Source organism: Delphinus delphis, chromosome 15, assembly GCF_949987515.2.
Source record: "Delphinus delphis chromosome 15, mDelDel1.2, whole genome shotgun sequence".
Lineage (NCBI taxonomy): Eukaryota > Metazoa > Chordata > Mammalia > Artiodactyla > Delphinidae > Delphinus > Delphinus delphis.
The window spans coordinates 4,789,214-4,804,034 of NC_082697.1; the positions used below are offsets into that span (position 1 = coordinate 4,789,214).

General features: G+C 45.0%; 1 protein-coding gene across 1 annotated transcript in view; it reads left to right on the plus strand.

The window, feature by feature from the left end:
• Nucleotides 1–14,821, plus strand: part of LOC132438982 (serine/threonine-protein phosphatase 4 regulatory subunit 1-like) — a 47,390-nt gene that overhangs the window by 2,580 nt on the left and 29,989 nt on the right. The window contains 2 exon segments of the mRNA XM_069541452.1: nt 5,762–5,868; nt 6,859–7,024. Coding sequence (XP_069397553.1) covers nt 5,762–5,868; nt 6,859–7,024 — 273 coding nt within the window.

The window sequence follows — 14,821 nt, forward strand, 5'->3', positions numbered from 1 at the left end:
TTTTAAACAATACTTCATATGTTGTCTTGTGTACTTTTTATTACAAAACATCAGGAGGCAAGATCTGGCCGAGATGTTAGTATTGAGCAGTGGGCGCAGGTGTTCGATTCTTTCACTACAAAATTCCTTACAAACCTTTCTTCTAATGATTTTAATGGTCACAAATAATCACTGCTTAGATCTGTTATTTCATTGTCTGTTGGCAAGTGTCTGTGGAATCTGTAGCATGGCCCCATTTTCCATCCTGTTGTTGGCTCTGGTTGCCTTTTCTCTTTTTTTTCCCTAGATGATTCTAACCAGAGGATTATCAATTTTATTAGTTATTTTGAAGAATCAAGTTTTGTCTTTGAATTCCTCTGTTATATGTTCATTTTCTAGTTCAGTAATTTTTGCTCTAATCTGTATTATTTTCTTCCTTGGAGTTTTTTTTGGCAGGGGGAATTTAATTGCTGTTCTTTTTCTTACTTCTTGTGAGGAATGCTCAACATTTTACTTTCTTGGCCTTTCCTTTATAACATCTGCATTTTACATTTTAAGGTTGCTATTAAGTACTATATTAAGTATTATAAATACTTAAATATTATATTAGTTGCATCCTCAAGTTCTGATAGGCAATATTTTCATTACCTTTTAGTATAGAGTATTTTTAACATCCATAATGATTTCTCCTTTGACCAATGAGTTATTTAGAAGTATATTGATTAATTTAGAAATACTTGAAGATTTTTCAGGGATCTTTCTGCTATTTGATGCTTAGTTTAAGGCTTCTGTGGTCAGAGGACACACTTCGTGTTATTTCTCTTCTTTACAAGTCGCTGAGATTTGTTTTACGGCTCAGAAATCTACTCTAACTTGTTGCATGTTTCACGTGCGCTTGAAAAGAACGTGCATCCCAACGTTTTTGGGTAGAGTAGCCTATCAATGTCAACTTGGAAAGTTGTTTGCAAACATTATTCAGGTCTTGTCTATTCCTATTTATTTTCTGTCTTCTTGTTCTGTCGATTACTGAGAGAGGAATGTTGGAATCTGTGACTATAATCATGGATTTATCTGTTTTTCTTTCAGTTCTGACAGTTTTCATTTTGTGTATTTGGAAGCTGTGCTCTTGGGTGTGTACACACTTAGTATTGCCCTGTGTTCTTGAACAAATTGATCTCTTGATCAGTGTGCAATGTCCCTCTTTATCTCTAGTCATATTCCTTTTTCTGAAGCTTATTATGTTTAATATTAATATATATACTCCTGCTTTCTCTTGATTAGTGTTTGTATGGTATATTTCTGCCTATAGTTTTGTTTTTAACCTTCCTGTGTCTTATATTTAAAGCCTGGTTATTGTAGAAAGCACATAGTTGGGTCTTGCTTTCTTATCCAGTTTAACAATCTGCCTTTTAATTTGAATGTTTAGCTCATTTACATTTGTTACTATTGATATGGTTCAGTTTAAATCTACTGTCTTGCACTTTGTTTTCTGTTTGTCTCAATTCTTCCTGGTATTTTCCTCTTTTCCTGCCTTTTTAAGAAAAGTCGAATGAGTTTTGCTTTTTTTTTTTTTTTGCGGTACGCGGGCCTCTCACTGTTGTGGCCTCTCCCGTTGTGGAGCACAGGCTCCGGACGCGCAGGCTCAGCGACCATGGCTCACGGGCCCAGCCGCTCTGCGGCACGTGGGATCTTCCCGGACTGGGGCACGAACCCGCGTCCCCTGCATCGGCAGGCGGACTCTCAACCACTGCGCCACCAGGGAAGCCCTCGAATGAGTTTTTTAATAATTCCAATTAATCTCCACTATTGACTTATTAGTTATACCTCTTTTAAAATTTTTTATTGGTTGTTCTAGAGATTATAGTATATTCCTTTAGCTTATTCCAACTGTTCAAATAAAATTACTCCACTCTTCATGCAGTGCAGGATTCAGTATAAGAACCTTACAGCAGTGGACTTCTGTTTCCTCGCCCCCATTGTCTTCCTACATTTTACCTCTGCACAAGTTACAAACCCTACAATACCTTGTTACTATATTTGCTTCAGATAGTCAACTATCTTTCTAAAGCAACTAAAATGAGAAAAAAATATATATGTGTGTATATATATATATATATATATATATATATATATATATATACACACACACATATATATTTTTTTGGCGGTACGCGGGCCTCTCCCGTTGCGGAGCACCGGCTCTGGACGCGCAGGCTCAGCGGCCATGGCTCACGGGCCCAGCCGCTCCACGGCATGTGGGATCTTCCCGGACCGGGGCACGAACCTGTGTCCCCTGCATCGGCAGGCGGACTCTCAACCACTACGCCACCAGGGAAGCCCGTGAAAAATATTTTTTATATTTGCTATCATTTTTACCATTTTTGTGCTTTTTAGTTCTTTTTGTAAACTGTCCATTTCTGTCAGATATCCTTTTGCCTCAAGAACTTCCTTTAACAATTCTTGTTAGCACAAGACCACTGTCAATGAATTCTCACAGCTTTCGTTTGTTGGGAGGTTTTTATTTCACTTTAATTAACAGACTTCATTTTTGTGAGCAGTTTTAGGTTTGCAGAAAAACTGAGCAGGAAGCACAGAGAGCCCCCGTGTTACCTGACTGCCCCAGCATGCCCAGCTCTTCCAGTGACCTGCAGCACGTGAATCAGGCTTATTTTCAAGTCCTCGTCTGACTGTTCCCACGTCGGCGGCCGATGACCTCACCCCTCCGCGTCTCCCTACCCAACACCTGCTCATCCGCACGCTCGTCTCCCTGCCTCATTCCTCCACGTCCTTCTTCTCCGTCTTTAGAATCGCATCACTGTTGGTCATCATCGATTTTCCTGCCTCCTTACAGGCCTCGACTGTGAGCTCCTTCAGAGCGGGACCTGGAACTTGCTGGTCTCTGCACCCCCGGCTTCCTGCCCCTAGTCCAGAGCCAGTGGGGCTAAACTCATGATCATAACTGCACGAGTGGGTGAGGGAAAGGAGGGACAGAGACGCCAAGGGTTCCTTCCGTGGTGACATTTCCAGGGAACATTGCCATGTGAAATCAAGCCATCCTCTTTCTTTATGTTTAAAAAAAATTCGCAGAAATAATACATGCTCTTTGAAATGTAGCAGTTTCAGGAGTTAAATAGTGAGAGTCTCCCTCCCTTCCGCACTATAATCTTAGATAGTACCCATGAGCCGTTCAGTGTATATATCCTTCCACACGTTTCCTAAATGAGTGTACGTATATATGAGTGTGTTTATATGCACATGTATTGCACACACATGCAAAAACATAATTTTGTTAAGAAATGGGTTCATACTGTGTGTAAAATTCTTCCTCTTGTTCTTTCCTTTCGTGTATCATGGGCAGCTTTCTAACTCAGTGCATTTCTATAGGTACCTGTAAAAATGGTTGTATGGTATGCCAGTGTATAGCTACATCACAATTTATTTTAGCTTCCCTCTTTTGATAGACATTTTGATTGCAATTCTTTGCTTATATCGTAATATGGTTGATGGCTGATGCACTAGAGGACTCATCGTGTGCCAGGTGCCATGCTCTGAGCTTCCCGTGCACGATCTCACGATCTCATTTAAGCTTCCTCACACTTCCCTGAGGTGCACAGTTGTCCACTGTTCTTTCGTGTCATTAGCACAGCTGACAGAAGTATCGACTCTGATGCTTCTGGACTCTGCTCATCCGCTGTGGCCTCGCCAGGTCATTCCAACATGAAGCAGCCGAAGTGTCAGTGCCAAAGCCCCGATCTGTTTGCGTCTTTAGCTCTCGCGCTCTGCGTTCACAGCGGTGGATGTGCCCCTGCTTCAGGGCCCTCTCTTACCCCTCTCCTTGCTCTCCTGAAGAGGGCAGGCCTCCTGTGACCACTTGAGGCTGCATGCAGTTCTGTCTATCCGTTCTATGGCCCTACAAGCAGACTGGGGATCTTAGTTGCTTGATTTCCCCCGGGAGGCTGCCATGAATGTGGTCCAGTGAACTGTAATCAGGGACTTCATAGTGTCTGTTCCGGCTTCCCCAAACCTCCTGGCTGCCAGACCTCGACCTTTCATCCCAGGGGTGGTATAAGTCTCTCCACGGGCAGGCTCGAGCTGATGGATTTCTTCCCGTAGTATGCTGGGCCAAAAGATGCCTCTTTGAATTCCACACACTTCTAGTCATCTTTTTCTGAAAATCAAGGTGGGTTTTCGACCTCAGCTCTTCTCCCGATGCTTGGCCAGAAATGACACAGAGACGTGTATTATTTCTAGATTGTCAGGTACCCAGAGGAGCAGACAGAGGCAGACAGAGGCTCCTTTCCATTTGCTCCAAGACACCCATCAGGAACGCCAGTCCCTCTTTGCGGGCACACCAAGGCCTCCAGGCCACCGTTAGCCACTGTTGATCCCATTGACTTTTCCCCTCATCAGTGTCTTTGAAACAAACACCTTTATCAAGGCATACTTTTCATGCAGTAAAATCCACCCACTTAGAGCGTCCAGTGAGGTGAATTTGGGGTAAATGCAGGCACTCATGCAGTCATCTCCATGGTCAAGTTTGAACATTTCCATCAGCCCCTTGTTTCCTTGTTTGCCTCTTTGCAGTCAGTCTCCCCCTCTCTCACCACCGCTGGCCCAGGCAACTACTGATCTGTTTTTTGATGCTAAGGTTTTGCCTTTTTAAGAATTTCCTGTAAATGGAATCATGTGGTATGTAGTCCTTTCTGCTGACTTCTTTGACTTAGCAAAATGCGTTTGGAATTCCTCCCTGTTGTTACCAGCAGTTCTCTCCTTTTTGTTGCTGAGTCATAGTCCACTGTATGGATATTCTGTGTTTTGTTTGTGTATTCCCCAATTGACAGATACTGAGATGTTTTCCATCGTGTGGCTATTATGAATGATGCTAATATGAACCTTTGTGTACAAGTCTTTGTGTGGACATACGTTTTTATTTCATTTGGGTACATACCTAAGAGGGAGTTGCTGCGTTGCATGACAAGCGTACATTTAACTTTTTGAGAAGCTGTCCAATTGTTTTCCGAGTAGCAGTTGTGCTACTTTGCATTCCCATGAGCAGAATCTGTGAATTCCTGTTGCTCCATGTGTTTATCAGCACTAGGTATTGTTATTATAATTTTCGTTCTTCTAGTGGGGGTCGTGTTACCCCATTGTGGCTTTTTTTGGTCTTTGTGTTTTGTTTTGTCTTTGAACCTTATTTTGAAGTAACTTCAGATTTACAGAATTGCTGTAAAGATGGTACAGAGAGTTCCTTTATGCCTTTTGCCCAGCATCCTTTAATGCAGTGGTTCTCAACCAGGGGTGATTTGGCCCCAGTGGACACTTGGCAATATATAGAGACATTTTTGATTGTCACATCATGGGGAGGGGGCAGCCAGGGGGCTGCTACTGACACCTAGAGGGTAGAGGCCATTCGAGATTGAGATGGCCATCGGATGTCCCTTTGGACCTTTTCCTTCTGCATTTTGTATTGGTCACTTAATTCCCTCCCGCTGTTATGGGATCTCTTTTCCAAGTCTATCTAGGCCTGAAGAATCAGTCAGAAAAGGAGAAAAAGGTGTTCTTTTGTGCAGGTGGACAGTTTCCACCTCCAGTGACTGCCAGACTGGAGGATGTGGGTCCTCGTCTTATAGGATGTTGACCACCTTTGCATGTTGCTGGACCGTGTCTTCTCCCTCTGGACGGAGGTGGCTGACTTTCCTTTCCCCCATGATTGTATTACCTGCTCGTAGCACATGCCGGAATTAGCACACATAACTGTATGGATCCTTTCTCGCTTCCACAGTCAGATTATTGCCAGAGGGCTGCTTGATATCTTCCGGGACTTCAGTAACAATGAAGAAGACTTCATAACGGTAATGGAGATCGTGGTCAGATTGTCAGAAGATGCAGGTTTGTACAAGGATTGTATACTTTTATTTTATTTATTTATTTATTTATTTCTACGCGGGCCTCTCACTGTTGTGGCCTCTCCCGTTGCGGAGCACAGGCTCCAGACGCGCAGGCTCTGTGGCCATGGTGCACGGGCCCAGCCGCTCCGCGGCATGTGGGATCTTCCCGGACCAGGGCACGAACCTGCGTCCCCTGCATCAGCAGGCGGGCTCTCAACCACTGCGCCACCAGGGAAGCCCGCTTATATTTTTAAGTTGTACTTTTCCAAGAAATTGTATATAAGCTGTGATAGCTGGTTGGCTTGCTTTAGATTTTGATCATTTTAACCGAAAATAGAAAAATAAACCCTTCCATATAGCTCCCATATTAGTTTAAAATATTCATATGAGCATGACACAACGCTTTTAAAAAGGCTCGAGTGGATGTTTTGAGCCCTTAAATGGATTCTCTTTGTAAGTGAGTCACCGTTTACGGTGCTGAAGCAATTATATACTCGTGTGAAATTTAATGTGGTGTATTGGAGCTAGAGCCGCTCTTTCGTTTAATGCTTTGCCTTAGAAACAATTGGGGTGCGTGGATTGTGGGGGAGTGCATTTATGAAAGAATTATTTGTAACGTATACTTTCTGGCTGGAATTTGAATAAGCACAGCCCATAGGTCTCGCATATATGCCGTTAATTGTAATGGGTTTTGGACGCTGGCCCGGCATGCAGATGTCTTGCCCCCTCCTTGATTTATATATGGCTTGTTATAATAGAGCTGTCATTCTTTCTTCTTTTTATGTTTTTGTATTGCCGTATAGCTTATCAGCTTTTTAAGCTTGTCTGTAGCATAAATACTCTAAATGGGAAATGATTTTTTAACCTGCATTTGTCTAATTTCCTTGATGAAGTATTTTAGTAAGAAAAGCTAGAAACTATCAATATATACTATATAAGATGCTTGGCTTATTCTTATATAATTCTTTGTCTCATTTTTTTATTGCTGCAGAGCCCACAGTGCGGGCTGAGCTGCTGGAACAGATTCCTCCTATTGCCATTTTTCTACAAGAAAACAGGTCTGATTTTCCAGTGGTGCTCTCTGAACATCTCATACCCATCGTGGTGCGGTGCCTCGCAGATCCAAACAACCAGGAGTGAAAAATTATAACCTTAAGGTCTTTGTAGCAAATTCTCTTTCGTCTTATTTTCGCTGATATTCATAATTCAGAAAACAGCTTCTTAGAGTTAAGTGACTCAAGAATGAAAGGTCCCTTTGTGCCCAGTTTCTTTAATCACATAGGAAGGTAGATGGCACGCATTCTTATTATCATATTTCTTTTTTTTCCCCACTTTTTACTATGTAAATTTTCAAACGCACCTAGCCGTGGCGAGAGTATTAAAATGAATGCCCGTGTACTCTCCACCCAGCTCCAACTATCATTAACACTTGACCAGTCGTTTTTCATTTATCTTACCCAGATAAATCCAACCCAGATAAAAGCATTTCCCAGACATTTCAACTGTAAATGCTTTAGTATTCCTCCCTAAGAAATACAGACACTTAAAAAATCCCCATAGCGACAGTACCATTATCACAAGTATAAAAACTATCAGTAGGTCCTTAATATCATCTAACATCTAGCGACTGTTCAAATTTTCCCAGTTTTGTCATAAATCTGCTTTTTGCAGATAGTCTGTTCAAATCAGAATACGCACAAGGTCTACACATTGCATTCGATTGATGTGTCTTTTAAATCCCCTTTAATTTGTAACAGTTCTTCCTCCGCTGCTGTGTATTTGTTGAGGAAACTAGGTCATTAGTCCTATAGGTTTTTCCACATTTGTGATCCGGCTGATTGCATTTCCAGTGTTGTTTGAGATGTTCCTCTTTTCCCAGCATTTCCTCCAAACTGGTGAAGCCTAGAGGCTCAGTCAGACTCAGATTTTTGTATCGTATAGTGAGAACACTTTTTAGGTGTTGCTGTGTTTTCCTGCTGCATCAAATCAGGAAGCACAAAAGCAGTGTCGTCACCGGATTAGGTTTTGTCAGCCTTATCTGTTTATGACAGAGTTCCTCATCAATCTGTGATCAACCATTAGTTATCATCACCTAGATCTGGGATTTTGTTAGAGGTTGCAAAATTGTGATGCTCTAATTCCGTCCTTCTTTTATTTTCTATTTTTTGTTGATGTATAGTTGGTTTACAATGTTGTGTTAGTTTCAGGTATACAGCAAAGTGATTCAGTTATAAATACATATGTATATATGTTCTTTTTTTTTTTTTTGCGGTACGCAGGCCTCTCACTGCTGTGGCCTCTCCCGTTGCGGAGCACAGGCTCTGGACGTGCAGGCTCAGCGGCCATGGCTCACGGGCCCAGCCACTCGCGGCATGTGGGATCTTCCCAGAACCGGGGCACGAACCCGTGTCCCCTGCATCAGCAGGCGGACTGTCAACCACTGCGCCACCAGGGAAGCCCCATATGTATATATATTCTTTTTCAGATTCTTTTTTCTTATAGGTTATTATAAAATGCTGAGTGTATTTCCCTGTGCTATATAGTAGGTCCTTGTTGGTTATCTTTTTTATATATAGTAGTGTGTATCTGTTATCAACATCATTCCTTCTTTTTTTTAATAAATTTATTTATTTATTTATTTTTGGCTGCGTTGGGTCTTCGTTGCTGCCCGCAGGCTTTCCCTAGTTGCAGTGAGCGGGGGCTACTCTTTGCTGTGATGCGTGGGCTTCTCGTTGTGGTGGCTTCTTTTGTTGCGGAGCACAGGCTCTAAGCATGTGGGCTTCAGTAGTTGTGGCACGCGGGCTTAGTAGTTGTGGCTCACGGGCTCTGAGCACAGACTCAGTAGTTGTGGGCTTAGTTGCTCCAGAGCATGTGGGATCTTCCCAGACCAGGGCTCGAACCTGCGTCCCCTGCATTGGCAGGTGGATTCTTAACCATTGTGCCACCAGGGAAGCCCTCATCATTCCTTCTTAATTTAATAGCTGGAATTCTTCCATAAAGAACTTCCCCCTCAGCTATTTGGTAACTCTGAAAAACTGTCTATGGGAGACAGGTTAAATGATTTACTTTTCCCCTTTATTTACCAGTTTCTAGAAGAATCAGTCGGTATCCTAATAATCTACAAGGTTACCAATTAGGTTTTAAAATTTTATGTTGAGTACTATTATGAACTCCTGAATTTTAACATATTAGATATGTTTTAAGCCACTGTAGTTTTTATTCTTTTTAATAATCAAATTGTCCTAGTTTTGACCAGAGGTAACCCTTCAAGTTGGCTCCTGAATTTTCTTGATGTGATCCAGTAGACTTTGCTAGCTCACTTTACCTGGAATCAGCTATTTCTCCAAGGAACCCTGGTTCCTTTATGAGGGAAATAATAAGAAGAAACGAGAATGTGGGTACCAGAGATGCTCATCGCTACAAGAGTGGTCATGGCTTCTAGTGACAGAGCAATTTATTTTCTTAAAAAAATAAAAATTCCTCATGAGTTTATATTGATATTTCCAACTCAAATTTAAGATTATAGGGCTTTTACTTACTTGATTTTTTTTTACTTGATTTTTATATTTGTATCTTTTTATTTGTTTGTTTTTTACACAGTATAAATCTTCCTTCTTCATGGTATTAATGTGTGTGTGTGTGATGTGTATGTGTGTGTATCTAAAATAAAAATACCAGTAGTATTACTAACAACCTGGTAGGATTACTGAATATAGTTTAAGATTTCTTTGCAGTTCTTTTTGCTTTTAGGCTATCTCCCAGTAGAGATGCACAGTCATATTAATATTACTGTATTTTAAAGTCACTTGCATTAACCCTTCTTTTTGTGGTTAAGCTGCCATCCTGATACACAGTTAGGCTCATTTGTTTTCATTTATTTTTTATTTTTAAGAATTGCTTTAGCTTTTACGTTTTGATCTAATTTAGACTTGTAATTATTTAAAATGTTTTTACATGATTCTAAAGTCAAAACTGTAAAAGAAAGTACATTTAGAGAAATCTGATTTCTACTCCTGTCTCCCTCCCCGTTCTCTCTCTCCCCTATGGATGTTCATTTTTATTAGCTTTTGGTTTGTTCTTGCCTTCAAAAAATACACACGCACAAATAACTCTAAGCAAATACATGTATGTCCTTGTATCCTGTACCGCCTTGTTCCGCTCTCAGGTGTGAGGTGGCATACTGTCCCTGGTGCTCTCTCCCTTGCTTTTCCCATTGTCTTGGTGTCCCGGAGATTAGCCCATGACAGGCGAGGGAAGGCCTCCTCGTTACTTTTCCCAGCATCAGAGCACTCCACTGTACTTTATCCGTAGACCTTAGGTCATGTCTACCCTTTGCCACATTAAAATTGTTGCAACAAATAACCTTGTGTCATTTCTGTTTCTGTCAGTTGATTCTGGGGATGGATTTCCACTAATTTTTTTATGATATGCCAAGTTTTTGTTATTGTCATTGCCAAGAAAGTCTACAGTTTTGACTTGTATTTTTCCCTTGATCCAAGCATTCTTAAAAGACCAGATGCTCACTTTTGACTATCAGACAGTGTGATGGGATTAAGGATGTTTTTTTAAAAATTTTTTGTGGTACGCGGGCCTCTCACTGTTGTGGCCTCTCCCGTTGCGGAGCACAGGCTCCGGATGCGCAGGCTCAGTGACCATGGATCACGGGCCCAGCCGCTCCGCAGCATGTGGGATCCTCCCGGACCGGGGCACGAACCCGCGTCCCCTGCATCGGCAGGCGGACTCTCAACCACTGCGCCACCAGGGAAGCCCAAGGATGGTTTTAAATAAGGAAAGAAGTCATCCTGCCTCCACTGTCCTGTCATCAGTGTTTTGATTATTTTCGCATTTTCTTCTGCGGGCGCTTACATGTTTTCCTACGTAGGTCTAATCATAATGCGATGCAGTTTCCTCCAGCCATTCATTTGTTCAGACAGCTTCTGAGTGCGCATCACGAGCTGAGCGTGGCGCTTCTTGCTGGGGATGAAGAGATGAGTAGGATGGATTTTTCTACCCTAGGAAGCTCGTCTGTGTGTCATAGACGTTGTACATCTTCATAATCTTCATATTTTTAATTTTTTTGAATGCTCAGCTTCCTTTCAGCTTTCTTGTCCTGTAGATGCAGTGAGCTTCACAAAAGGTGCAGTTTTACTTTTCTGTTGCCTTTTCTCTTTCCTTTGGATACATTCTTAAAAATGAAGTTATGCTGGGTTGGGGGACTGACACGTCCTTGGCCTCTGTCATGTATCACTGTCTTACATTCGACTCCAGAGGAGGGAGGCAGGAGCCGTGGTTTTGGTCCCAGGCTCTCGCGTGGTTCCTGACACTCAGCCTGTGTTTGCTGAGGAGTCGTGTCCGTGGCGCAGAGCCGGCTCTCCCCGCTGTCGGCCTGTGCTGTTCACGCACCTCCACTGCCCGCCTCCGCCCTGCTGTACCTCGGTCGCTCCTTTCCTGGGGTCTCCAGAGCTGCCTCCTCTGAAGTCCCGAAGATGTCGTCCACTCTCTCACCATTGACTTCTCACCGCCCTGAGCCCACCTGCCCTGGAGACCTCTGGCTCCCCGACCCGCTCTGTGCCCTGCTGTTACTTCCTGTTCTTCCTCAGCTGCTCCCTCTCTCATCCTGCCCTTTAGGCCGTCTCCACCATCACGCTCCATTTCTTTCCCTTGGACCGCGCTTCCGCCCTCCCGGCCCTGCCGCCCGCAGCCCACCGGCCCCCTCCATCCTGGGCTCCCATCTTGGTAGGGGAGTCACATCGTGCACTAACTGGGGCCATTGCAAATTTATGGGTTCCAGTCGCCGCTGGGCTTGCAGTGCTGCCTGGCAGTCCTGTTACTTGTCCCTCATCAGCTGCTTTTCACGTTATCCTTGGCAGCTCTCATCTCTCTTCACCTCACCCTGCCTTGCGCCTAGCCGCTGACCTTGCATTTTACTTCCCAGAGAAAACAGAGGCCTTCAGTCTTCATCCCCTCTCTCAATGAATGGACCCGCCATCCACTTTCTTCAGTTCCCCAGAGACACAACCTGGGAACCACCCAGATCCTTCCTTCTCTCACCTCCTACAGCTGGTTAGACCCAAGTCTCCTTTGTTTCCGTAACAAACACATAACCTCTTAAGACACCCCCTCTGCCCTTCCTGTCGTCTTTAAACACAGGAATATGATGAAGTCGCATCTTAGTGAACAGTATTCAGACTCTTTAGCACCCTCAGGCACAGCCCAGCCTCCTCCATGGGCCTCCCGTCCCCATCCCACCGTGGACACCACAGGCGTCCGCCCCTTCCTTCCTTCCGTTCCTGCCGGTCTCCCTACTCCTTCCCAATGCCTCTCTCCTCCCATCGGTCCCCACCTCCCTCTGACAGATGCCGACCGTGTGGGCGGCTCGCAGTGCCTGAAGGTCCCCGATGAGTTACGATTCGTAATTGGGCCCAGACGAAGATTTCGCTGCTTGAGGCAGTGGGTGTGCCAGGCCCCATCCAGCACCTGCATTTCGGGACAGGCTGTCTTTCTCTGTTCATCGTCAGGTACTTTTCATGACCGTTGAACATGCGCTGACTCCTGTGAGGTGTAAAATCCACAAAATTGGGCACGACAGCAGTGCTGTCACCACGACTGCCTCGATTGCTAACAGCTGCGATTTCTTGAGCTCTCACTGTGTGACGTACCGTGCTCTTGTTTCCCCTTCCTAACCATCTCGGGAAGAATGGGCATGCTGGTGAGTTCATCCTTGTTTCAGAGGTGAGGAAGCCGAGGTGCAGAGAAGTGTGGCTGTGTGTGTTGGGAGCCCGGGCTCATGAGGCTCATCTGGTGTATGTTTTGGGATTGCCCAGGTCTACTGGACATTGTAACCAATAGTTTCTCTCCCATTCTAGACTCTGAGCCCCTGACACTAGGACCTGGGTCTTCTTTATTTATCTCTGTGACCTTGCAAAGGGTCTGGTGGCTGGTAGGTATTTGGAACTGCACTGGCTGTAAACTCTCCCTTTGGTAACTTAGCTGTCCTGGGCTCCTTGCCTTCTGTCTCAGGGGAACGGCCGTCCGACCTCCTTCTCCAGTCTGATGTCTTCCTTCCCCTCTTTGGTCCCATCTCTTGTTCATAGCTTGCTTATTTTCCAGTCTCTCGCTTTTCTCTTTCAGTTATAATCATGCCTAAGTCTCCCTCATCTTTGTGTCCCCTGGCCTTGACCCTGAGCACACCATCACTCCTTTTCCAAGTGTCTGCACTGTGGCCTTGACCCTCTGTGGGCTCCCATTCAGGGGTCAGCTCGTTGTACTGCAGCTGGTGGTCCCGAAGCCAGTGAGAGGTATCTTGCCATGGACTCAACTAATCTCATTGTGAAATCTGATGTTTTGGTTTTTTTCAAAAATAGTCTTAATTTTTAGAATCTCATAGAATATTTTAATCACATGGGAGGGTTATGTCATAAACACCCATATCCCTAACCGCCTGTATTTGAGAAATGTTAACATTTTGCAATTTTGCTTCAAACCTTTTTATTTTTATTTATAGGTTGCAGGTATGGTGAAAACTGCACTGGGTCCCTCCTCCATCCCATTCTCCCTTCTCCCTTTTCTGTAGGGACCTGCCACCTGGCCTGGTGTGCCCCTTCCATGCCGGGTTTTATAGCCACGCCGCCTGTGTCAGTGGCCCTGAATAAGAGAGTGTCTTGTTTCGGGTGCTTTTAAAACTTACATAAATGACATCAGGCTGTATTTTCCCTTCTGCCACCTACTTTTATTCCCCCCGTTTTTAAGATCTATCCCCGTTGATCCAGAGAGCTCCTGGTCACTCATTTGAACTATTTTATGGTGTTGCATTTCTGTTTTTTTCACCATTTATTTGTCCAGTGACTTCCTTTTTCCTTTGTTTGATCCTTTCGCCCCACTTGCCACTGTTAACTGCTTTTGCGGTTTTGAAGAAACCTTTCTTGGACGCCCATTCAGCAATTAAGGTCGCCCCATCCCGATATGCCCCAGACACTGTCCTTTATGTATATGAGGTCGTTTCGTCTCCACAGCCACCTGTGAGGGAGATACTATCATTGCCCACTTCTACAGGTGCAGAGATTGAGGCTCAAAGAGGCTGATCCCCTGCCTGGGAGGCCCCACTGGTCATCATCGCACAGCACAGGTCAGGCACGGCATTCGCGCCACTGCAGTGTCACCTGTTGGGCTCGGAAGTGTCCCCCCGCCTTTCCCTCCCTGCCTGCGTCTTCCCCAGTCTCCATCGCCAGCCCTGGTCCTCGCCCGCCCTTCAGGCTGTTGTCTGGTCTTCTTCTCTCATGGTGCCGGGTCTCATCTGCTCCCCTGGGCCTGGGGAGGTCCCTGTGCGTGCGAACACCAGGATGCCGCGTCTCAGCCAGGCCTCCGGGGTTGGTGCGTCGCTGACCTCCTCCCCCAAAGCACAGTGGCTGGCTCTCCCTAGACGTCTACTGCCTCAGATCCGCAGAGTTCAACTTCTCCAGCACCCAAACCTGTTCTCTCTACCTTCAGTCTTATTTTCTCTGTTTTATTTACTGGTGCCTGGAGGCAAAGATCCCGAGTCATCTTTGATTTTCTGTGACCACATGCATGCAGGGACTCCCCCTCCTCTCTGTCCCCTGCTCCCAAGCCCATGCCTGGTCACAGCCGGAAGCGTTGCTGCACAGGAGCCCCTTGCCTGCTCTCAGCATTTAGAAGCCTTCGAGGTTTCTAAACTGTCACCCTCACTGAGGCCAAGACGATCTTGTCACTCCTCTGCTTTTCCACCCTGGGGCTCCCACGGTGCCGGAGTAGCCGCCAGAAGTCTTAGTGGGACCTGGAAGCCTTTCCAGCTCCAACCTCGCTGGCCCCTCAGGCTCGCACTCCGCCATCCACCCGCCGCCCCCATGCGGTCACCCGGGACTTCTCCCCAGAGTTCATCTTTCTGCTCATGAGCACGCTGTCCTCTCCCCTTTTCCTGCTTGCGGTGTTAGTCTCCT